The 27,261-nt window shown below is 35.2% G+C and overlaps 1 protein-coding gene and 1 non-coding gene across 2 annotated transcripts; one reads left to right on the top strand and one right to left on the bottom strand.

Moving 5' to 3' along the window:
- Positions 1-81: 81 nt before the first annotated feature.
- Positions 82-27,057, bottom strand: Vha44 (V-type proton ATPase subunit Vha44). The gene is made up of 13 exons (XM_089709594.1): positions 26,904-27,057; positions 26,363-26,499; positions 25,387-25,488; positions 23,932-23,983; positions 17,692-17,789; positions 17,462-17,550; positions 16,894-16,992; positions 14,752-14,875; positions 14,280-14,411; positions 13,346-13,443; positions 1,869-2,004; positions 778-900; positions 82-520 (listed from the first exon to the last, which is right to left on the bottom strand). Exons 2-12 carry the CDS (start codon positions 26,489-26,491, stop codon positions 802-804), a joined length of 1,158 nt encoding a protein of 385 aa, XP_089565720.1. The 5' UTR covers positions 26,492-26,499; positions 26,904-27,057; the 3' UTR covers positions 82-520; positions 778-801.
- Positions 15,720-15,801, top strand: TRNAL-AAG (transfer RNA leucine (anticodon AAG)). Its single transcript has one exon. It is a non-coding gene; the product is annotated as a tRNA-Leu (tRNA).
- Positions 27,058-27,261: the final 204 nt, after the last annotated feature.

The raw sequence follows: 27,261 nt of genomic DNA, 5'->3' as shown, positions 1-27,261 counted from the left end.
CGCCTGTTATGTTCATGCTTGGTGTCATTAATTTATTTCTGGGAGATAATATTATTATATGAACAAATAAAACAATAAAAAAACAGTAACTTGAATAATATTTATTATGTACTACACAAGTTATATGAGGAATGTTCTTATGTACAGTTTGCATTTATCATACCAATATAATTCATTGAACATTATTTTACAATTTAGTAACAGTTGTTATATATATATCTACTCTAAAAACGCAACGTAATACTGAAAAAAAAACATTTGTTGCGTTTCATTATATTATATTTCTGAAGCTTTATAGCATATAATGGCAACATTATAAATAAAATTTAAATATAAATAGCAACAACCTGCTTCAAAACGCGCGATTAATAGAAAAATATAATTGGAATATTTTTTTTTTATTGGGAAACCGATATTTTTCTAATAGTGTTTATTAATTAATTATTTCATTATTGTACAATGCAATATTGCAACTATTGCTGGCTACCGCGGTCAGACGCACAGAACTTGGTAACATTACCTGTAAAAAAAGGAAAAAATAATGATTAAACTCTTTGTAGAATAAAAAAAAACATGTACAAATAAATGTGAGACATTAAAAAAAAAATATATATTTTTAGTAATGAATGTTGATTAGGAAAAATGGGCCTTAATAATAAAGTCAAGCTTTTTTAGCTCTCAAATTGTGTTAAAAACAAAAAAAAATGTTTTACAATCTATGACTGGCAATTTTTTTTAAATATTACTAAAAATAATTGAAAATAAATATAGATTTACCTATAACAGCCATTCTATGTCCGCTTAAGAAGTGGATTTCTCAATCATGTCGACGTTGATCTTATAGAACACGTACGGGAAGTATTCCGATTGGCCGAAACCGAGACCGGCTAATTCAGCATTCTGTGAACAATACAAAACATGTACAACACATCTTAATATATATAAATCTCGTGTCACAATGTTTGTCCTCAATGGACTCCTAAACCACTTAACCGATTATAATAAAATTCGCACACCATGTGCAGTTTCGATCCAATTTGAGAGATAGGATAGTTTAAACATGTAGGTACCACGGGCGAAGCTGGGGTGGACCGCTAGTTTATATATAAGTTCTACTAATATTATAAATGCAAAAGTTTGTGAGAATGGACGGATGTCGGTTATTCTTTCATCTAAAAACTACTGAACCAATTAAAATGAAATAAGACACAGGCTACTTTTCATCTCGGAAATCCCATAGGAATTGGAATCATGCGGGTTTTTCTTTGAAAACGCGGGTAGTTAAACGCGGGCGAGGTTAGTTTTACTTTTTATTTTGTACGTGAGTTGTTTTATGATCTAAAAGCTAGTGGTACGTGTGTCTTTCTGTCTGAATTTTGTCAAACATATTTGAGGGTAGTTTGATGTTTGTTTTCGTATATGATTGTGTGTCTAGTTCTATGATCTAAAAGCTCGTGCCATGTGTGTCTGTCTGTCTGAATTTTGTTAAAACACATTTGAGGGTAGTTTTGAAATTAGTTTTCGTATGTGATTGTGTATTTATTTTTTTATGATCTTAAGCTTGTGCTATGTCTGTCTGTCTGTATGTCCGTGTGTACTCACGTCCTGCGTGTTGGAGGCGTGGTGTGCAGAGTGGTCGAGGTGCGCGTAGAGCTGCTGCAGCACGTCGCGCAGCTTCTTGTGTTATGTGTGTCTGTCTGTCTGTCTGTCTGTCTGTGGGTGTGTACTCACGTCCTGCGTGTTGGAGGCGTGGTGTGCAGAGTGGTCGAGGTGCGCGTAGAGCTGCTGCAGCACGTCGCGCAGCTTCTTGTGTTATGTGTGTCTGTCTGTATGTCTGTCTGTCTGTCTGTCTGTGGGTGTGTACTCACGTCCTGCGTGTTGGAGGCGTGGTGTGCAGAGTGGTCGAGGTGCGCGTAGAGCTGCTGCAGCACGTCGCGCAGCTTCTTGCTGCTCTTGCGGCTCGGCACAAGCACGGCCGCTTGGAAGTTCACGGGCAGACCGTATCTGTTCAATAATAATAAAAAAAAAATTTGATTAAAAAAAGCCGAAAAAATACAATTTTGCTACAAAAAATATATTTTTTCTACAAAAAACAACAATTTATCTACAAATAACAACATTTTTTCTACAAAAATTAACATTTCTTGCAAAAAAAATTTCATTTTCTACAAAAAATAACATTTTTTGCAGAATAATAACTTAGCCGCAGAATACCAAGACAGTAAGATTCGAATGTTGTGTCGAGCATGTTTTTGCGAATTGGACCAGCTTGCAACGGGTAAGGTACAGTGCGTTGAAACAAATAGCAGAAACGCAAAAGAATAGTATCCGAATTGATATAAATGGACATAAACTTATGACGTTTTACCAATTATAGTTCGGTTCACACTAGTAAAAAATTCCCATCCCATCAAAATTGGTAAAATACGCAAAATCGTACGAATTAAGTTCGTGTGACTAGATTTACAAACATGTGTCGCACGACTACGGCATGCGATTGTCAGTTAGGACACCAATTCGAGTTTCATATATATTTTTGATCGCACAATCTTACGAATTTAGTTCGCATGAATACAAATGTCGGGGCTTGTTATATGCGAGTGTAATGAAAAAAGAAATAACTATGCAAAGGTTATATTTCAATAACTACATAAACATATTCATATGTAATTAATATTCAACCTATGCGACCCACCCGCGTCCCGACAAGCCCGTGACTGTTCATACATATTGCACAAACTGTTTATATACGAGTTAGGGCGCTTGTGCACTACAAGGAATTTTACTGTCCGGCATTCCGATTTTTACGGTCCGGTGTGGCATGAAAAAACCGATGAATTGCTTGTGCACCTGTCCGTCTTTACTCGGATCAGTGCGGTACAGTTCAAGGAAGTATGGCGGTATAATGCTATCATAAATGATTGTTTTTGCATTTTACAAGAAACGAGTAAAAATATAGAAGGTGAAATATTATATTACTTCGTTATAATAAAAAGTAAAGTTCCGTAAGAGATTTAAAATGCGTGTTTCACTTATTTATTTTAATCGGTGACGAGGAGCTAAAGCTATTCCCACTTGAACTTACTTAGATAATAATTATAGGTCAATGCTTGGTCAATGTATATAAAATAACAATACCGACTTCTCAAATCTCATTGCCAGCTAAAAGAAAGTAAAACAATAGCTTGCTTTCAATTGGCATATGCAATAAAAAGAGTAAAATCCAAGCAAGTGGGCACTCGAAAACAATTATACCTACAGCGACTCGTAAACTCAAAAAACCATCCGGAATAGGGAAAAGTAAAATGTCGGACAGTAAAATTACGTATAGTGCACAAGCTAGTATTTAGATTAATTGCGTGCCATACCGGACCGTAAAAAATCGGAATGCCGGACCGTAAAATTCCTTGTAGTGGACAAACGCCCTTACCGTGTAACTTTCTTAGTGCTACACTTGAAATTCAATAACTCGTAAATTGGCTTGTCGTCGCTACACAAACTTTTGACGACTCAAATGTGTGTGTTGTGTCTACGGCGTGCGATTGCCAATTAGGACACCATTTCGAATTCTATAATATGTTTGATCGCGTGTTCGTACAAACTAAGTTAGCGTTATCGTATCGTAGGTTTACTCACTTCATGAAATATTCGAGAATTTCATTATCATGCTTTGCTTTGTTTGCCATATGAAAGGTACACTGATAATAAAATTTGCGGAACTTGCGCAAGTGAACGCATACAAGTTTTAGTGACTTGCTTAACAAAGCAAGCGTCTTCATTTTTTTTAACAATTTTTAATTTTTAATGCAATAAACTACTTATTTAAGCTAAAAATTATTACTCATTTAGGTGTTCGAGCCTTTAGGCTTGACCCACTGTGAGATAACCCTCTTGAACATCAGCGCCATCTAGTGTATTTAGCCGGAAACCGAGCTGTCATCGAGAGAGGTCGGTATTGGTGGTGGGGAGTCTGCGCCAAGGCAGGGCCAGTCGGCCATCTTGACTTCAGTACGCTTTTGAATCTCAGCGTCGTCGCCAGGATAAAAGGAAGATAATATTCTTTAAAATCGAAGTTAAAATTAATGTAAGTTACACAAATATTGCTAATATTTTTTTTTTTTTGTTTACATGAGTTTCCTTAGCTGGATAAGGAAATAACTCACGTAAGATACAAACATGTCGCCCCGGCACATGTTTTTCACTCGTAGCCCTTTCCTACGATTCGCTTCTCACGAAGCGTCTGTCGTCTCGCAACGAACGACAAAGTTATCAAAGAACCTAGTTTTTCTAGGTCACCATGGAATAATTTCCATTGTTGGTCGTATCGGCTCATACGCCCGGGTCGCATCAATCGAGACTTCCAAACGCATCGATGAGACGTCTAGTCGAATCGACGTCATCCGTCGGGTCGTATCGAGTGATGCGACTAGGGCGTATCAGCCGATACGTCTGATCGCATCAAACCCTAACTGAGTCGTATCAAACACATTACTTGCTGACCCAAACGTTACAAATACGATGCAAGAAGCAAAAATCAGCTGACGTGACTCTTTGCTTGTATTTTCAGACCATGGCCTCTACAACTATGGGGGAACTCTGTCTCAGGCCTGTCCCAAGAGACGAAGAGGGATTTTTCTCCAGGATCATCGAAACAGTAGACAACCATTATCCGGAAGGTTGGAGGCAATGGGGCGTCCGGGATTTATCATACGCAGACCTGTTTGGGGACAAAATATCGTCGCGCATCGAAGCGAAGTTAAGGTTCGCGATACCCACAGCTGAAATGGGTAGAGCGTACTAAACTCAAACTCAAACTCAAACATTCATTTATTCAATGAGACTACTATTTAGTAGCACTTTCGAATCGTCATTACATAGTATTTTAACATTTACCACCGATTCGGAAAGCAGTATCTATGGAGAAGAATCGGCAAGAAACTCCATAGTTGCTCTTTTAAATAATGTCAATAAATTTACATAATATGTAACTTATATCTAGTTACCTAACTACATAATATGCCAAAGAACTGTCCTGTGGTTTTTACGCGACAACCCTCCATGGGTCTTTATCGTCCATATATTCCTGAATACTGTAGTACGCTCTCTGAACTAGTACATTTTTTATGTAAGTTTTAAATTTAGTACTACTAAACTCTTTAATATTATGAGGAATTCTATTGTATAAGCGTATACCTTGACCCATAAATGAATTTTTAACTTTAGCTAATCGGAAAAATGGCATTTCAATTCTATTCTTGTTCCTTGTGCCATAATCGTGTCTATCTCCTACTCTTGTGTGTAAGTCAGAGCTTTTGTGTACATGCAAAATATTATTAAATATATACTGTGATGGTACAGTAAGGATACCAGTATTCTTAAAATGATCTCTTAGTGAGTCCCGAGCACGTAAATTATATATAGAGCGAATGGCTCTTTTCTGTAAGATAAATATAGTTTCTATATCTGCAGCCCTGCCCCACAGTAGAATTCCATAGGACATAATGCTATGAAAGTAGCTGAAATAAACCAATCTGGCCGTATCTTCATCGGTGAGATGCCTTATTTTTCGGACTGCATATGCAGCAGAACTGAGCTTACCTGCAGCGGTGTTGACATGGGCTCCCCACTGTAGTTTCTCGTCCAATGTTAACCCTAGAAATACAGTAGACTCAGTAGGATGCAATACCTCCCCGTTCAAGGTAATATCTCTGTTCAACTTTTTTACATTAGGAAGTAAAAATTCAACACAAGTGGTTTTTTTGGCATTTAATAATAAATTATTGGCAGTAAACCATTCAGATATGTGTAAAAGAGCACTGTTCACTTCGTCAACATTTGGGTCATGCCTATCCACATTAAAAATTAATGAGGTATCATCTGCAAACAGAACTATTTCACACCTATCCTGCAAATAATAGGGAAGATCATTGATATATACCAAGAACAAGAAGGGACCTAAAATTGACCCCTGTGGAACACCAATGTTAATTGACGCACCGCTAGAACGTTCTCCATTAACAACTACAGTCTGTATCCTATCATGCAGGTATGACGCTATGAGGTTCTGGGCTTTTCCTTTAATTCCATAGTGATTAAGTTTACGTAACAAAGTACAATGTTCAACGCAGTCAAATGCCTTGGAGAGGTCACAAAATATCCCTAGAGCATTTTTTGAGTTTTCCCATGCCTTATATATATGTGTTAGAAGTGCAACTCCAGCATCTGTGGTTGAGCGCCCCTTTGTGAAACCAAACTGTTTGGTGTGCAGTAAATTATTATTTGCAAAATGACTACTCAATTGGTTTAATATTAACTTCTCGAATACCTTACTTAATGTTGGTAAAATAGAGATAGGTCTATAATTGTTACAGTCTTCTTGATCGCCCTTCTTAAATAAAGGTATAACTTTACTAAGCTTTAGTAAATTAGGAAATGTACCATAGTCACAACACTTATTAAATATGGAAGCTAAATTTTTCGCAATATTTTCTATTATATTATTAACTAAATTTACGGACATTCCCCAAAGATCACAAGTATTTTTAAGATTAAGCGTCTTAAAGGCAGTAACAATATCATTAGCAGTTACGTGTCGTAATTCAAATAATGTACTGCACTCCGCAACATGGTCCCTCAAAAAGGTCTCTGCGAGTGCTGAAGACGAATTTAAACTATTAGTAATAGTAGCAGGGACACTACTGAAGAATTCTTCAAAAGCAAGCGCAACATCAGCACTTTTGTCAATAACCCTGTCATTATTTACAAGTTTTATGGTATTACTTGATTTGCTTTTACCCATTTCACCATTAATAATTGACCAAACTGTTTTAACTTTATTATCAGAGTCGCGTATTTTTTCTTTGATATACAAACGCTTTGCAGTGAAACAAACTTTTTTAAAAATTTTTGAGTAATTTCTAACATAACTAAGAAAAGATGGGTCTTTATTATATTGCTTCATACCATATAATTCATAAAGAATGTTCCTGCACCTATGTATACTAGCTGTCGCCCATTTACTAAATGGTAAATCCTTGGTAATATTTAAAGATTTAACTTTAAATATTTTTTCAAATTCTTTATGTACTAAATTAAAAAGATTTTTAAACATTTCACAAGGACTATTAGGATAGGATTGATCATTTAGTAGGGGCAGGTTTTTATTAATATTATTCCTAAATTTATTAATGCCTTTTTTAGTTATAGGCCTAACATTAATCCTTTTAAATGTAGGTATGCAATCCCATTCAAAAACTACTTTCTGGCCACAGTGATCCGAAGTCAATGTATTGAGAATATTTTTCTCTAAACAGATGCAGTCACAGTATATATTATCAATACAAGTTGCAGAAGTAGGTGTAATTCGTGTGGGTTCGTTAAAAAGTTTATATAGATTAAATGACTGAAACAAATTAACAATTCGTGTAGCCGTTTGTGTTTGTAAAAGTAAATCAATATTAAAATCACCACATACTATAACTTTTTTTTTTACTCCTGCTTAGACGCTTTAATATTTCTTCCATGACTGTCTCAAACATATTATAGTCACTGGAAGGGGGTCTATAAACGCAAACAATAATATAACGCTCCAGCTCCACACAGGACAGTTCAATGGTCCGTTCTACAGAAAGACTAACAATGTCAGTTCGTTCTTTACATTTTACACTATCATGTACAAAAATAACAGAACCTCCGTGAATAGCCTGTGTCCTAAAGTATATACTTTTTAATTTGTAATTTTCAATATTTACTAACGACTGACATTGTTTAAGCCAATGTTCTGTTACACAAAATATTTTAATATTGTTATCATTCAGAAACAATTCTATTTCTAACAATTTGCTAGCCAAGCCTTGAATATTTTGATGCACAATGGAAAAAGACTGCTTAGCTGTTGTCTTATATACTAGTTTAAATCTAGCTTAGGGCTAGATTGTCTGTCTACACTTAATCTAGGTTGATGTATAAAATTACTACTACATAAAATTATAGTAGATCGATGGTCTGATACCGAACATGTACCAGACTGGTTAATATTATATGCTATTAACATAGCAAGTTCACGCTTATATCTATATGGCAGATACACTGTATTCTTTGTCAAAGTAAAAGATTTAATACATGAGTTAATGTCAAAGTAAATAAATGCATCACGATGATGATTTGTTAGGTTATACAATTTTAAATTCATATTATGAATTAATCTATTTTGTTCTTGTGTCAAACCAGGTAGGTATGGCAAGGTACACAACATAAATTTACATTTAGTCTTACTACTAATATCTAACATTTTTTTTAATCCTACATCAATATCCTTATTATTTATATTTAAACTATCCCCATATAATATAATTACAATATTATTCTTATTAAAGCTGAAATGATCCAGTGATTTGATTATATATTTAAATGAACTGTTAGGCGTACAAACATTAGTAACTTTAAGCCCTAAGTTGTTGAGCATAGCGCCAAACCGAACGACCCTTCTCTGTCCGAGAAAAAATACCGCCTCATAAAGAGGAAGCTCTTGGAATGGCCACTGGGGAGGGCGCTTTTATACGCCCCCTTTAACATAATGGAAAGGGTCCACCCAGATTATGAAACCTTTCTTGATACAGTTAAGGCCTTAAAGTCACGCCTGACAGCCAGGGAGGAAGCAGCGTCCTCCAACACCCTTAAAAGATCATCGACGTCACCGAACAGCTCCAACAGCATTAAAACGCCTCGTCGCGAATCTCCTGCCCCAAAGCGATCTGTGGAATCAAATCAAGGCCCGGTGACGCATTCGGTCTTAGAAAAGATGATGGATCTGCTCGCCAAACAAACTCAGGCCATAGAACACGTTGCGTCTCAAGTGTCAAATTTTGCATCCAAAAGCGACTACGGTGCATCAAACCTAGACGAGTCTTTTGAATCCGTACCAGACACTACTACGGATGAAGAGTTTGGAGCACCCTCACTAAACGCTCTACCACAAGAGAACCAACTACCGACAAGTGCTCAACCGATCGTTTCAGCAGAGGAAGCGCTGTTAACATCGCAAATCGCTGTGGCTCAGAGAAAATTGGCCGCTCTCAAGGGATCCCCCGTTGGCCCCGATTGTGACTTTTCTCCCAGCACCACCGAAGCCGAAGCAAAACTGACCAAGGCGGACCCAAACCTGGCCGAACAGGGCCGAAGGTGCCAACGGCTGAATGAGGACGGCTGGAAGAATGTTCGGTATGCCGACGTTCAAAAAATGTTTCACACTACACCAGTCTTCGCGGCCCTAAAAGTCAACAGCCACTTGGCATCAATAACGCCTAATTGGAGCTCGACGTGTCAGTTAGAAAAAGCCGATTTGACCCTGGGCGCCATAACGTATGGGTTATTATTGCAAAGGCAAGCTTTTCAAGACGCCTGCCAGAAAATGGATCCTAAAACCAGGGCAGAAATCCACGAACATATGCTCAGCTCAGACGGCAACTTCAAAAAGATCTCTGACGGACTACTGCAGTATACTTGCGGAAGAAGAGCCGAGGTTATTCAAGCGCGGCGAGAGACCTATAAACCTACAAATAAAGTCCTTAGCGAGATGCTGCACGACATCCCACCATCGGACACTCACCTCTTCGGTGAGGAAAAATTATCCGAAGTGATTAAAGACCAAGAGGGGGCGTATAAGTTCTTTCCGAAGAAAACCAGCCCAAGCTACAAAACCGGAAGAAAAACTTCAGGCCCTAGAAAGCCAAAGAACCCCAGCAACAAAAGCAGAAAGCAGCCACCACGAAATTTTCGCGACTATCGGTCGAAACAGGACTTCGGCTCGGCGGGTCCCAACAGAAGGGCAGCTCAGGCATCCACAAGGAAACCCTAGTTTAGAGGTATTTCTCGCGGGCCAATTGAGTCTTAAGTCAGATCTGTGGGAATCGTTAGGAGCACCAGACACAATCTTAAGTGTCATAAGTGGTTACCGCATACCGTTCATACAGAGACCACCGCACACAAAATTTTCTTGCATCAATATAAAATTTTACGAACCTAAAATTTCAGATAGCATGTCTACGCAAATCATGAAACTACTAGACGTGGGCGCTATCTCTCTTAACACTTACGACAGTGGCTACCTATCCCCAATTTTCCTCAGGAAAAAGCCTAACGGTTCTCACAGACTGATTTTTAACTTACGACACCTAAACCTTTACGTTCATCCTCCCAAATTTAGACTCATCAGCCTATCAAAAGTTTCCCAACTACTACAACAGGGGGACTACTTAGTAAAAATTGACATCTCAAATGCTTATTACCACATCCCCGTACAGGAATCACACAGGAGATACTTATCTCTCGCCTTTAATGGGAAAATATACAATATGAACTGCTTACCTTTTGGGTTATCTAGCGCTCCTTCAATTTTCAGTAAGGTTACTAACTGGGTAGCGTCACTATTGCGTGATAAAGGGATCAGGGTAATTGTCTACTTGGACGATTTCTTGCTTATGAACCAAAAGGCTGACAGACTAGCCGAACAAGCAATCTGGACCATAGATTTTCTCAAACAGCTGGGATGGCACATTAATACCAATAAGACTGATCCGAAACCAAAGACACGCATAGAATATTTAGGCATAATATGGGACACAAAACTAAACAAGAAAATACTACCTCTATCAAAGATTTCGAACATCACAGACTCGATTCTTAAAATTCTACGCGAAAATAAGTGGTCCTGGATGGGTGCTAAGCAGTTACTTGGAAAATTAAACTTCGCAGCAAATGTAATACCACTAGGTTTACTCCGTTGCAGGTACATCCAGATCGCATCAAAATCACTCCCAAGCACACAAAGATACAAGATGTTACGATTACCAGATCAAGTAAAAGAAGAACTGTGCTGGTGGCTTCACAACCTTCGCGAAACCTCAGATATTCAAATCGCCGCAACGTCAATCTTCATCGCTACCGATGCCTCAGATGTCGGCTGGGGAGCCACAATAAACGACAACAAACTCTCAGGGTTCTGGACCACCTCACAAAAGCACTGGCATTGCAATCAAAAAGAATTATGGACCTTATTCGAAGTTCTTCAAAGGAATTTACAAGAAGCGTCGGGGAAAACAGTCTTATTTCAATCCGACAACAGAACGGCAATCTCCTACATAAGAAGACAAGGGGGTACGAAATCCCAAAAACTTCTGACCATCGCCTCAAAGATTCTAAATCTCGCACAGCAACACAGAATCACTATAATCCCGAAATACCTCCCGGGCAGGTACAACGGCATAGCGGACAGCTTATCACGCTTGAAAACTCTTCAGGAATGGCATCTCGATCTCTCGGCGCAGAAGTCAATTTTTCTAAAAATGGGCAAACCAGAAATCGACCTTTTTGCAAGCAAACATTCTGCAGTAGTACCGAGATATGTCAGCGAAGACCACAGAGACACGACAAGCGAATACACAGACGCATTCAGCAGACCATGGAGGTACAAATTGGCCTGGATCTTTCCACCTCCAGCACTAATTCCTCGGGTGCTACAACACCTGAACAGGTCCCAAGGCTTTTACCTCTTAGTGGTACCCAGATGGGAGAAAGCGTTTTGGAGAGCCGAGGTGAAAAAGAGAGCAGTACTCCCTCCTTACAAAATTCAAAATCTGAAAGGACATCTGTGGGATCTTCGAACCAACCTGCCTCCCCGGAACATTCAAAACTTGTCTTTGGAGGTATGGAAAGTACGGGCTGGTCCAACGAGGTAGCTACATGGAGCGAGTCGGAACGCACCTTGTTACAATCGGCCTGGAGACCTTCAACATTAAGAACCTATCAAATCGCTTGGAGAACGTGGCTAAATTGGACGTTAGAAAATAATGTGTCAACAAGAACACCGACTCCCAGTGATTTAGCTAGATACTTAATTTACCTCTACAACGTGAAGAAGTTAGCCCCGAGAACCATCCTCGTACATAAGTCAACCGTCGCTACCTTCACAAACCCTTGCAATTCGGCTTCTCTTAGCGACCATCCGCTGGTGAAGAAAACTATTAAGGCAATTCTACTAAAGAGCCCACCTAAACGATCCTCTGGTATTTGGAATGTAGCTGACCTCGTAAACTGGATTTCCCAAGCAAAAATCGATGGTTCCAGCTTATTTCAAATATCTCAACATGTAGCAACGCTATTACTCCTTGCTACAGGCCGTCGTGTTCACGACCTAACATTGCTTCACATAGATGCGGATCACTGTCAGATTACCAGGGATCAAATCGTTTTCTGGCCCGCTTTCGGGTCAAAAACGGATAATACATATTATCGCCAGTCCGGTTGGTGTCTATCAAAGAACGACAATAATATCTTTGACCTCTGCTATTGGATACCATTACTGGTTACCAAATCAAAGCAGCGCAGGAAAGCGGTCCCAAATCTAACGAACTTATTCATTACCACCCGGGGCAAAGTGAAAGCAGCATCGAGATCTGTAATAGCGGGCTGGCTAAGGATAGTCCTAAAAGATGCTAAAATAAAAAGCTCTCCGGGTAGCTTTAGATCGGCCGTGGCTACAGACAACTGGGTCAATAAAAATCTCGATATTGACGAAGTGTTACGCAAAGGTAATTGGCGTAGCACTACAACTTTCTTCAAACACTACTTCAAGGAAGTAGAGGGTAACAGAAGAAATACTACTACAAATCATGCAGTGTCGGACACGTTCCTAACAATTTAGAAATCAAGCATATTATGTATTCTGTGATTTTAGATATTTTCTAATGTAAGTAATTAAAAGTTGATTATTGAAAATTTATATCTTTTATTTCCCGATCCTCTCTCGATGTAGGAACAGTTCCTACAGAAAATATCTTATAACATACATTAGTCACAGTACGCGGAGTCAGCGCCGGCAGATATGAAACATCTCACAGTGGGTCAAGCCTAAAGGCTCGAACACCTAAATAGAAGCGTTTTTCCCCCGAAGGGTAAAAAACGTATATTTAGGTTTCAGCCGAAAGGCTTGACCCACCACTAAATATCTTGCCGACTTTCGCCTCGCTTCGATTCATCGGTACTGAAGTCAAGATGGCCGACTGGCCCTGCCTTGGCGCAGACTCCCCACCACCAATACCGACCTCTCTCGATGACAGCTCGGTTTCCGGCTAAATACACTAGATGGCGCTGATGTTCAAGAGGGTTATCTCACAGTGGGTCAAGCCTTTCGGCTGAAACCTAAATATACGTTTTTTACCCTTCGGGGGAAAAACGCTTCTATTAATATTTAACTCGGGAACATAAACAAAACAACGTGTTTTTTCTTCTTAATTTTTCTACATGTTATTTTTTATTAATATTTTAAATAAATAAATAAATAACAAACCTTAGCACCGACTCGACGAAAACGCGAAGAGCCTTCACATGTATCCAAGCGCAGAAGCACTCAGAGAAATTCACCTTCAACCATCGCACCAACGGACCCTGGACAGCGAAAAACGTACTTGATATTATAATAATTAACTTTAATTTTTTATACTCATTGTCAATTCATAAAGTGTCCGAGTAATAACTCTACCTATGCGTCGGTTAGGCAGAGTTTTATAATAAGCGTATTCAATAGACAAAATAAGTCTTTAATAAGTTTAGTAGACAGACTTTACTAATGAGCGTTTACAATTATTGAGCGACTTTAATCGTTATTCCCACTATATAAGGTGGTAATTTGATTGAACGTTTTATAGAAGACAACTCGGATTTATAATTATCATTTCAACGGTATACATAATTATTGTGACGGTGTTGCCATCTCACGGAGCTCGCACTTCGTTTCATTTATCGTCGTACTAATGACCGTTTCCGACATATTATAATATACTAACTTCCGCCCACGGCTTCGCCCGCGTGGTGTTTTTTCGCAATAAAAGTTAGCCTTTGTTCTTTCTCAGGGTCTAAAGATTGTCTGTGCCAAATTTCTTCAAAATCGGTTGAGAGGTTTAAGCGGGAAAGCGTAACAGACAGACAGACAGAGTTACTTTCGCATTTATAATATTAGTAGGGATGATGCATAATTAACCAACTAACTTCGAATATTATAAAGAGGCTAATTTTCAATAATATTATAAAGAAGAAAGATTTATTTGCCTCTTTGTTTGTATTGAATACTTCTTGAGCCTATTCAATATATTTTACCGATCTGCCTGATCGATTTTAATGTTATTTTTTTGTCACTAATACAATGCTACATTATAAGAAAATAACATAGACCATATTTTATTTAGATTTTCCCTAGCATTTAATAAATGAACAAACAAACTCACAAACTGCTTCTTCTTATCAGTAACGAGTTTAGTGATCTCGTTCTTGCCAGCGGCTAAATCTTGTTCGTTGTAACTAAACTCGCGCACTACGAACTTACGCTCGCGGGCGTGCAGCTTGAATTCTTCTACCACCTGTGAATATGGAAATTATAGTGGAAATTGGTGAAATAATAATTATTTTCAAGTTAAATAATTGAGTATACCATTTATTATTGTAATACATTTTCACTAATAGAATCAATATAATATTATAATATAAAAAAAATGTGTGCGTGTACTAGTGTACACACGTAAGAAGTGAAACTTCTTTATGACCTTATTTTTCAAAAAATAATTTACTATATGCAACTTTACAGAAATACGTCGAATCAAAGATGGCGCGTAACGGAAAAATGTCACGCGTAACGAAAAAATGTTACACTAAATTTTTTTCCAACCCCGATAAAGAAGTTTCACTTCAATCATAAATTACCTTCTTAAACAAAGTGACGGTGAACAGTCCATAATCATTGTCCTGGTGTATCAGCTGAGACGAGCGGGGAACAATCATGTTTGTTATTTTCTCGTAGTTTGCGTTCCAATCGTTGAACATCGACCTGTTGTATTCAAATTATTATTTTATTAATATAACTAGTGGTTCGCCCCGGCTTCGCCCGTGGTACATGTTTAAACTATCCTATCTCTCAAGTTAGATTGAACTGCACATGGTGTGCGAATTTTATTATAATCGGTTAAGTGGTTTAGGAGTCCATTGAGGACAAACATTGTGACACGAGTTTTATATATATTAAGATATCTTATTTAACGACGGCCGAGAAGGTATATTATTATTTTGATTAATTATCATAAATATTGGTATTTTAAAATAGTACAAAACAAGATTAAGCAATATTATCACAATCATAATTGTTATTACTTAACAAATACTCAGTTAATTTTAAATTAAATCTAATGATAATTTAAAATGTATCGAGAACATTTACCACAATAAACTAATTATCACAGTAAAATTGCATAATATAATACATTTCATTTTATTTGTTAGAAAAGTCTGTTTTAGAATAGAATGCATTTGTATGGGAATTTGAAAAGCGCCCCTACCGTGCATAAAAGGAATTAATTTTTTATTGTAATTATGACGTCACTATCTCCATGACAACGATTCTTCTGCTCGTTAAAATCAAGCAGCTTATATCTTATACACTGGAGATTTCAGTATGAACATTAACTTGTAACAAGAAAATATGACCTTGAATGACGCCTGTATGTTTTTTATCACTTTCACACCAACTTGCCAAGTTAGGTGTAATTAACTTGAACTTGAACAAGTTAATGTTCATACTGAAATCTCCAGTGTATTAGATATAAGCTTCTTGGTTAAAATAAATAAATAACAGTAGGAAAACAATGCTATCCCGAATTTTACAGCTATCCCACACGGGTAGCGTGGCCGAGCGGTCTAAGGCGCTGGTTTAAGGCACCAGTCTCTTCGGAGGCGTGGGTTCGAATCCCACCGCTGCCATAATAGTTTTTTTTTTTATTTTTTTTTTTATTAAGCATTTGTTATTATAGTAAAGTTTAATTATAAGTCAAGTGAATATAAGAGAGGAGGTAAAATATGTCGCTAAAAATTAAATTCGAATTTAGTCCGATAAAGTAATTAATTAAGCGGTATTGCATTTAAAATTATTATAATTGAAACATTTTGAGATAAACAATAAAAAAATATTGAAAAAAAAAATCTAACCAATTTCTAAAAATTCAAAAAATATCTCAATATGCTCAATTTAGAACATAATATATAGTGTCCGACCGAACTTTCGGTTTCGGCCGAGTTTCGGCCAAAAATCAAGTTTCGGCCACAGTTTCGGTTTCGGCCAAAATCGGCCGAAACTTTTGCCGAAACCGAAACTCATTTCACAAGTTCAGTGAACTTAGTTCACACACGTTCACGCTCGTCTAACTTCGTTTTCCTCGGCAACGCTTTGACGGACGCTGTCAAAGCGTTGGTTGACCCACGCTGGTGGAAACAATTTTTGAGATTGGAACTGGGTGTAATAGTAATTAATAATTATTATTTTTATATAAGAGGTACCTAAAAGAGACTGATTATTCTTCTAAGTACAAATACCAATCCAAAGTTATTAAAGACTCTTTAATAAAGAGAAAGATCTCAAAATACCTAAACTTAGTATTTAAAGTAACAGAAACAATTACTGATTTGATTTAGATGACTGATTTTACTGAGAATTTAATTTGAAAAAATAATAAAAATTAAAATTGTTATTATTAATATTTTAAAAATATTATTTTTTTATTTTATATTAAATAAATTATTACGACAGATTTAATATACTGTGTTTTCATTTCATGCCCTAATTAAGGCAAAATAATAGGTAAAATGCACCAAAGTTCAGTATTTTTAGAAATTTCATACTTGACCACGTGAGTTTCGGTTTCGGTTTCGGTTTCGGCCGAAACTGAAGCCACGGCCGAACATTCGGTTTCGGTTTCGGTTTCGGCCTGGAAACCAGTTTCGGTCGGACACTAATAATATATTAAAAACAGGGAATCTTACCATCAAATCCGGATTTAAATCGGTAAAAAAACTCACTTAGGCACAATAACAAGCAAGGTGGTCAGGTACTCGCTGTCCAAAATGAAGTGTTCCTTCTTCACGAGGTCGGCCAAGTTGCGAGTTAGCAGGCTTCCTCTGTAATGTTATATATTTGTATTAAAAGCTTATATATTTTTTACTACTCGACTTAGGTACCTTTGTCTTAAAAGAAAAACATTTCCTATTTTATAACGTTTTCATTGATGGTTCACTCACTATTGGTTGTAGCTACTATTTATAACAACATACAAATAAAGCAAAGCTTTCTTCGCTGAATGGACTATCGAACACAGAAATATTCTTCGAATCGAACCATCACTTTCTAAGATTACATCTCTTTTTTATATTATATAAATAAAATAAATTTCTGTTCTGCGTCACTCTTCTATGAGAATAAATATAATATAGCAAAACATGCAGGACTTAACTTACAATCTAAAATTTTGAACATTTCTCTCATTTGCAGAACCTAAATGTTTTTCATATGAATACATCATACAACTATCGTATCGCAAAACCCTGATAATTAAAACAAATTGAAATATAAACAATAAACCATACTAACGTCTGTTTCTTCTCCAGATTTTGTAAGTTTCCCTTAAGAGCGTTGTATGCGGATGATTTCACCTTAAGATCCGCGTCGATTTGACCCACCTGAAAATTATAATAAAAATAAAATTAGTCTAGACTTGTATTCAAATTTCGACCTATAAGAACAAAGAAAAAAATATAATACACTTCAAAAAATTAACAATAAGAAGTGGGATTACATTATTTACTATATAAATAAATTACCTGTTTACTGATAATATCGGCGATGTTGCGCAGGCTCTGTTTTATCGGATACTTGGCCATATCCCATTGGAAACGGGTCAAATATGTCGGCAGATCGCCTGTAAACATTAATTTTATGTTATACGATTTGCATACGACTGCATGACACGATATCGTGGGTAATAACGATACGACAGTTGAAAACAAGGTTTTGATTTACAGAGTAATATATTTATGCAGAACAATAGTCAATAAATATTATAATAAATGTATTGTATCGTTATTACGGTTGACATTTAAATTCACCAATAATTATTGCTCATTCCATAGGACAGTAAGAAAAAATATTTGGGTTAGAAAATTTAATGGGCCTATTATACAAGAAGGAAGAATGCTTAAAATTTCTGCAAAATAGAACAATAAATAATATTGGGATATTTATACAAGTATGTACTCCTTTTATCTTTTTGGAACTACTTTATACATAAAACATATTTCAAAATAAGAAATGCATTTTCAAATTATTATTAATGGCAGTCTAAGATGGCAGTACATCGATTCTAATACAATGGATAAGACTTAACAAAGTTTGTCTATGGAAAGAGCAGATTTAAATAGTTCTTTGTAATATTTTTATTGTAACCGACTGATAATGGTAGTACATTAATTAATTGTTTTCCGATAACAAAACTTAATCACAGTAATAACAAGAAATTTTATATATGTAAAAAAATTCCTTTTTAATCTGTACCATTATCATCTTTACAATAAAACGTCATAACTCGCGCCAAATTTGAACTTAAATTAAAATTTTAATTCGTTTGGGTAAGTGCTGAAACAAAAATGGACAAACCAAAAAAATAATATAGAAGCCAACTGAAACACAATAAAACGACGAAGGAAGTACGTACTCATTAAGGTACAATGGGTGCATTCCGCTATGCTCACAAGGAATCGTACCAAGGCAAGACAAAGAGGGAAGATAACCTCAAAATTTTGTAAGTGTTTCATAAACCTCAACATGCAATGATAGGACTGCTATTTTGATACAGGACATTCGACCCTAAAATAAGCAACATAATACATTACATTGAATATCTTTCTGTGATTTTAAAAATGTAAATATTTAATTTCAATGACACTACTAAACATTGTCTAGACGAACTTGCTGCCTTTTTGTTTTTCCTGTTTAATCTTCAGAAAATATTGTATTTGAATGGTAACACTATTAGCTGAAATAATGTGTAGTTCCACATATTGATGGCGATTTAATTCAAATGTGACAATGACATAGCAATATTTTCAACGTAAATCTTCCCTCTTTGCTTTCACAAAGAACAGATAATAAAAATCATGCATAAAACATAACCAGTATTGTGATCACCAAGCGGAATGCATCCAAATTCATGCAATAACATCCTATAACATTCAACTACAGGACAAATAAACTACTAATCATGCAAATCATTCATCAAACATATTAATGACACTTTTTTAAAAAGAAAATGAGGGGTCAATCTTTGAAGTACCTAGTAATCTTATTATTATTTTTTCTGTGAAACTTTACGCTTAGAAGTTTCAGGTGGGTAGCTAATAAAAATTAAATGATATAATTTATTAAGTAACTTGTTTATTGCAGTAGGTATGATTTTTTTTCATTGTATCAAGTAGTGGCCCTGTTCCCAGAGGAGAATAAATATTTTGTTTAGTTTCCCACTATAAAAATACAGTACAAATCTTAATAAATAGATAAATACATAATAAATTCAATACTCAATATTTATTTACTTCGAACATAACTAGTTATGTAGAAACTCAAGAAAAATAATTAGAAATGAAATAGGTACTTAAGGTCCCAAAGTCAAATATTAGGAAGACACAAGAGGAGATAATATTATTCATGCTGGTTGCAAAACCATGCATCATGCAAAACTACACTTATGTTTCTGAAAAATATTGTTCCTTAAAAAAGTGTTTTCATAATATTTATAGTATAATATTATGTGTAATGTAGTACTTCATTTAAAACATCAGAACACATAGTAAAACTTCTTATTGATTTTAAATAACGGACATGTATACCTACATCGTGATCGTTTTCCCTAAAATTGTATTCATAGAAATAAGCAAATTTAAAGACCTTGATGATAATGCCGTAAGTTGAATTTTCTATTTTTCGGAAATACATGAATTTATCGCATTTATAAATGAATAAATTAATTCTTAATTATAAGAATGTTTAAATAATGAACTTGGGTTTCATCAACTACAACTTTCCAAATCTTTGGTTAAAAAAGTTACAGACTGCACATCTTAAGATACCGTACCTAATTACTCACTTAAAAAAATCGCAAAAATATATTTGCGAAGGAAATTCACTCTAGTTTTACCCTAAAAATACTTAATAAGGATTTGCGTAAAAAGGTAAAAGAACATTAATATCGAAAATGGCTTGAGATCGTTTTCATTCCCATTATGAAAAAAAAACCGTATGAATGTCCCTGAATTACTAAGGAGCAACTCTAAAAAACAAATTGAAATTGAGACAAAATCATGAACACAAACCGTTTAAATTAATATAATGTGAGACATATAATATATAATGGATTTTAAACCTTAAAACACTTGAGTATTATATCATAGGAGAAACGTGCACGTGCACGATTTTTAACGTCTTAACTCTTACCATAATATTTAAACCGGTGTAAGATTATTATGTCATAAATATAGTAGTGATGAATACCTTTTCATCCGATCATATGGATAACACATTTCAAGGCTTGTAAGAACCGTTTATTTCTAGATACAGTAAATAATATTATAAAACACGTCAGAAACCTAACGTGAGTCGAGTTTTTAATATAATATTTAAACACAAAATAAAAGCAAACTCAATATAAAAGCGAAACAATGACTCTTAGCTGTTGGAGGATATTTTATTGGTATTACATAGATTACATTATTATAGCGTATTACATATTGACTACGCAATACCTCAATAATTTATAAATACAATAAATATATTATAATTTATTTACTTTCATTGTTCTGAAAAAAACGCAATAAAATATAACAAACACAATTTTAGTACACACATATTGTATTTATAAAAATAAGGTATAATCGTGAATTTAGCCAAGCGACAGATGCTTACAATACGTAAAAATACAAACTCGTGAATTTGGGTAACATAGCTTGATCTATAACGTAGCGTCACCCTAAATTCGACGTTATTATTAATGTTATACGTTCCAATTCAGGATGGCGCTCCCGAAACAAGGTAACTAGCGCCACCTGTTGTTAGTGAAACACATTAATGATTAAGTTTCGCAATCACCGACCTCGCAGTTCCTATAGTGTACAGGCAGCGCCAGTGTGTAGCGGACATGGAATTCATATCTAGCCCTACTCTGCCTAGCGGGATTATTAAAATTGACGGGTATTTGAGACTTTTCATCACTCACGAATCAATTTTGAAATTGCACGTTATTCTTTCGCCCAGTATATAAACATTCGCAACAGTACTTTTATTTATTGCGTTTGATGTTTCAATATTTTGTACTTTACATAAATATACAGCCAAATTTTGTGGTATTCGTTCTAAACAGAATGTACCACGTGACAGGGCATTCTTTCTGAATAGAAAGACTGTATCACGTGACACTAAAAATTATATCAAATTGCCATATTTGGTTGTATCATGTATGTCAACAATTTTGTGGTTCTTTCTTTATAGAATGTACCACGTGACATAACTCTATTACCTGGAGATTTCAGTATGAACATTAACTTGTAACAAGAAAATATGACCTTGAATGACGCCTGTATGTCACCTTTCACACCTACCTAGGTGTGAAGGGGATAAAAAAACATACAAGCGTCATTCAACGTCATATTTTCTTGTTACAAGTTAATGTCCATACTGAAATCTCCAGTGTATTAGATATAAGCTTCTTGTCTATTACAAATTGTGTATGTAAAGCGCGCGAAGCCTCAAATGCCGATCAAGCAGGGTGGGTGGCAGGGGGGGGTGACCTTGGGCTCGGTGCAGCCGGTCGTCGTCGTCGTCGTCCCAGCGCGGCGAGCTGCGGCCGCTGGACGGCTGCGAGTCGGTCAGCGCGCGCTGTTCACACGGCCAGCAGCCGTGCTGTTCCGAGAACGCCGAGTCGCAGACCGGCGACGTCGGCGTGGGGGGGGTACCCCCGCCCGGGTCCCCGTACGAGTCGACGCCTGCGTTCGGCATAGTATGCAAACGGGCCGTGCGACGGGCGGCCTCTTTTATTTTCGCTTTAGTTAAATTATAAAACTGCCCGAGCGCATTGCGATCTTGCGTTCGGTTCGTTACCGATTCTGCAAAATACGACCGTGGTCAATCGTTATCTTGCGCCGCTAGACCGTCGCGCGACGCTATCTACTCTGGTGGTCCCTGTGCGCGTGCCCTACATTTTTTTCTTTCCCTACTTTTCACGCTTCGGTTATTTGACGGGACGTTAGTAAAGGAATAAGGAGAGAGATAAAAAAATATAAATAAAAAAAAGTAATAATAAAAATAAGAAGCACGAAGCATGAACAATATGGAAGCTCGATATGACTAAGCTATGAATGTCTGCGAGGCAGTGATTGCGATCAATTGTGGTACAAATTATTGCATGACCGACAATTTGGTGCATAATTACACGTTTTCACAAATACTGACTGTGTTACAATCGACTATTACATAGATTTTCCATTCTAACTAAAATAAAGTATCCTACGAACTATGACAGATAAAATGAACAGTTCTTATCTAAGCGCTACTCTGCGATGTGAAGAATAGTATATAAATTTTATGTATTTTTACATACAGTCGGTATCTTCTATATTATGTCAAAGATTATAATACACAGAAGATTATAATATCAGATAAAGATTACACGAAATCCGTATAAGTTAACCCAAGCCCTTAAAAACAGTTCAATGTTTATTAAAATAATATTCGCTCCTGTAAGTCGCTCTAGGTAATTATAAAACAATGTTATTTAAAAGCAAGTTACCAGCATATAGTTTTAACTATAAGCCCGAAGTAGCAAACGACTACGTCTGTTAACTTGTAATTTAAAATAATAGTATTTTATATATCAAACGAAAGAAGCAGTAAACTTATAAATAATAAGCTCTAAATTCACATATTACATCCGAATACATACAATACACGTAATTACTCACTTCCGCATACTTTTTTCCATTTTTCAGACACTGAAATGCAATTACAGAACTAGCATTCTCGCTATAAAACATTCCTAAACACATATAATCGTAAAATATTTTACAACTTGCCTAAGATGTAATGAAAATGCGATAAACGAAAATTTTTGTGTAAACAACATGAATGTAAAAAAACAGTATCGTAACAGTGGCATTCGAGTCTCAAAATACTACCAACTTAAGCAGAGAACATACATTTAAACATGGTGCAACAAATCTTATACGTCGTACAGTATAATACATACAAAAGGATGCAAGGTTCAAAATAGTCGCATGTATAAGAACCTCTTAAAATATTTACACTGACCACTCAGCATTCTTAGCTTCAACTAAAGATCATTAATGAATTTTTAATGAACATTAAAAATCCATTTTAAAAGAATTTGGTACAAATTAGTGCGAAACGAATTCATTCGAATTGAATGGGATAATGTTAATGTGTAAAGGGTACGTAAATAAAAAATATGCATATGTACAAAAACAAAAATAAAACATAAATACAAATATACAGTGCAATTTGGAATTGCAAAAAAATAGATAATAAAACACCGCCCTCTTAATAAGGGCGGCACAAAAGAAAAATAAACATGCAAATAATATGAAATAAATTAATAAAAATAAAATATAAAGGAAAATAAAAAAGAAATGTAAAGACCACCGAAATTGAGCGATACATGCTAAAATCTTTCGCACTATCCTGTGCTTTTTTCATCTTCTACTAAATGATCATTGATATTTTTATTAGTTCAATCATGCCGGCCACTTGCCCGTTTTATACATAGCTTTAAGATCTATAAAATAATCTCCCACACATGCTATAATAATTCTTTCTAAAATTGAAAAATTGTTTACATGCAAAACACTCTCAAGTTAGCACTTTGTGCTGCCTAATTTAATTTAAAATGGCACTAAACAACTCTATATTTAACTATCTATGTTCGTAATGACTGTTAATATACTGTTTAGTGCCATGTAAAAAAAAATATGTTATTGTATAAGATCAAAAAATAGACTTACTGTTGTTTGCCATGAGGTTCTCGTGAAGTTTATCACGTTGGTCTTCAAGTACCTGAAATTGTTTATTTCGTATTTAAGTTAGAGTACAATAATATAGGTTTATTTTTTTTCAATTTTATGTGAGAAATGAAACAGATATTTCTTAGAAGATTTTTTTCAGGAATCTATCTATGATTTTATTTTTAAACAAAAAGTACATTTTAAATACTCTGAATAAGGGGTTACTCAATAAGCATAACAGTAAAAAGTAATTAAGTAAGGCATTCTAAATTCACTCTGATAATCCATCTTAAAGTATTAACATTTGCACATTATATCATTATTCACAAGAATGACACTGGCTTCTCTATACAAATGCATTAAATCGAAAATTATTTAAATAGGAGAAAAAATATATGGAATAATTAGATAAAAAAAGAGCGTGTGTGCCGAGCACACGTGTCAAAAGTGAAACTTCTTTGGCAAGATTCGAAGATACCAAAATCGTCGCCTTACTCCATGACGTGACGATATTGCCATGACGCGACCTTGAAATTTTACTCTCAACGCACAGAAGTTTCACTTCAAAAATACCTACTGAAAAATTTTGTATGTTATCTCGGTATTCTATTATATCTAAAAACTAAAATTTGACCAAATACCTAAAGTGAGTAAGTAATCTTATATTGTTTAAAATATTATGATCCAAAGAAGCTTTGTTTTGTTCTATTTCTTTATTTTAAATCTTGGCAAATAGCCAAAGTTTTGCTATTGAGGTATTCCATATTCAAATACTATATAATATAATGATTAATGACTAATATGGGCATTGAACATGCATTGAACTCAATAATTTTGTTGGTGTACATTTTAAATATTTTGAATAAATTAAAGAAGTATGCAATGTTGATAAATGTAGGAATATTGAAAATACATCGGACAAAAATAGTACAAAAATTTTATATGTTATAAAGATTGTTAATTTTAAGAAATATCGTTAACCCATTGACCACCGAGCGCCCCGATCGGGGTGCGACACAATAGATTATCTATTGTGTCTGTGATTCCGGGGACTGATGGATTAAAATTGCGTTAATATTATTTGCAATTGTGATGAAATATGTTTTATTCGTTTAAACTTGGTTTAAAACCAAGCTACCTTCCTGCATTACTTGCTGATATATAAATACCACACATTCCATTTAAAACTAAGCAAGCTTCTTCTTCACCAAAATACACATAAGATGCATTACCATTTTCCTTAATCTATACTAATATTATAAAGCTTAAGAGTTTATTTGTTTTAACGCGCTAATCTCGGGAACTACTGGTCAGATTGGAAAAATTCTTTCGGTGTTAGATAGCCCATTTATTGAGGAAGGCTATAGGATATATATCATCTCGCTAAGACCAACAGGAGTGGAGCACCGCGAGTAAAACCGCGGAACACAGCTAGTAAAATATAATAGTACTCACCTCTCCGAGATACTGCGCCACCTTCCTGGTCACAGCCTCGACGAAGGTGTCTAGTTTACCGAGGTCATCAGACAACCCCACCAACTGATCCAAAGTCCCCACCTATTTAGTAACAATATTCGTTTATAATTTAAGTGACATACAACATAAAATTAATTTCCTTATTTACATTCATGTGTACTTATGGTAAGTACTATAGCTAAATAGACTTAAAGAAGAGAAGACTTGAAGTAAATTAGAAAAAGGAAGATGTTTTAGACATTTAAAAAGCTTATAAATTGAAAGATAAGAAAAAATTGATCATGAGGGGGGTTTTGAATCCAGATCCTTTGCCAAAGTACGGCCATTTATTTTTTCATTTTACAAATTAGTATTTATTAGTTTCTGAAAAAAGGCTTCTACTGCTTTTGAAATTGAAAAAGCTATGGTAAATTTTCAACCATAGACTATTTTTTTTATTATTATTTGACAATCATGATTCCAAAACCATAAGTTGAAGATTTAAAAAATGTAAAAAATGTTTACATATTATAGCATAATACATTGAAGATGTACAAATAAGAAACCATCAAGATTAAGAGAATAAAAATCTTGTGTTTTATGTTGCATGTTATCTGACTTGTAATTAAAAACATACTGATATTATTAAGTTCAAATATAATTAGAACAATTATTAATATATTGATAATAGAGACAAAAATATTCTAGCTATAGATGATTAAATTTTGTTCACTTCTTATAAGAAGTGTTCACTTTATTTATTAGTATTTAGTAAATGGAAAATACAGTATGGAGTTATGAGCACAGTAACTAATCAAATAAATCCTGTGAATGTTTATATAAAATTATTTGTAGATTTCTTTTAACTAGTACCTATTTAACTTTTAATATTGAAATAATGTTTCAAATTTCATTTATGAAATGATACATCAAAAATTAAGAGTTTTCAAGCTAATTAGTCAAAATAAATACATACCTTGAGGTCAGGGATTGGGAATTTGTAGTTGACACTGAGGTTGCCAGCTTTTGTGGCATTATTCAGGGTATCCCATGTCTGTTGGCAGGTTTTGTCGCCTGGGGCACTTATAACCCAATATTCACTCATCCTGAACACTGAAAATTAAATATCCACTCATTATCTGACCTTGGAAAAACTACACGAAAAACACACACTGAAACCTTCACAGCGATGCTTTTACTAGCGATAAACTATTAAAACAGCGAATAGCTTGAAAAATCGATATAATTAGTCCATCCTTCATGAATATGACCATCATAATGATGTAAAGTTGTTACAACCTAAATTTGGGTGAATCAATATCGTGTTCAGGTTTACGGCGCCCGTTTTGCAGTCAGACGTCCTGGCGCCAGACTTGTATTACTCAAGAATACACCCCAAACCACCCCAATACACCCTACCACTATACTTAGGTTTTTGACAACTAATACTACCGCGTAAAAGCATCTTAGCACATTAACAATCACTGTAACGGGTAAATAAATATCATATTACTTACCGGCAATTTAAAATTTAATGCTGTTTATCACTGAATATTCGAAACAGCAATTTTTTGGTGAAATCACAAGACGATACGGGACTAGCCCTACAACACCGCCATGAAAATTCACGTGATGCTGTGCTGCCACCTACAACAACTAAATTTGTTGGACAGCTGATTTACGTCAGTTGTCTATGGATACTTATGAGTGTTGCATTTTGTTTTGCTATTTACAACGTTTTTGATTTGATTTTCATTAATTTACATTGGTTTTTACTTATGAAATGTTAAACTTTCTTCAGTCTGACTAAAATATACCATACAGGTGTGTTCGTTTAATTAATTTTGGATGTCGTAATTAATCACTCAGTCAATT

The sequence above is a fragment of the Colias philodice genome, chromosome 22, assembly GCF_061535455.1.
Source record: "Colias philodice isolate Cphi_HAF_F1 chromosome 22, ilColPhil1 Martin Lab GWU primary, whole genome shotgun sequence".
In the NCBI taxonomy this organism is placed as follows: Eukaryota; Metazoa; Arthropoda; class Insecta; order Lepidoptera; family Pieridae; genus Colias; species Colias philodice.
Note: the sequence above shows the minus strand (reverse complement) of the source record. Positions and strands in the feature narration are given on the sequence as shown.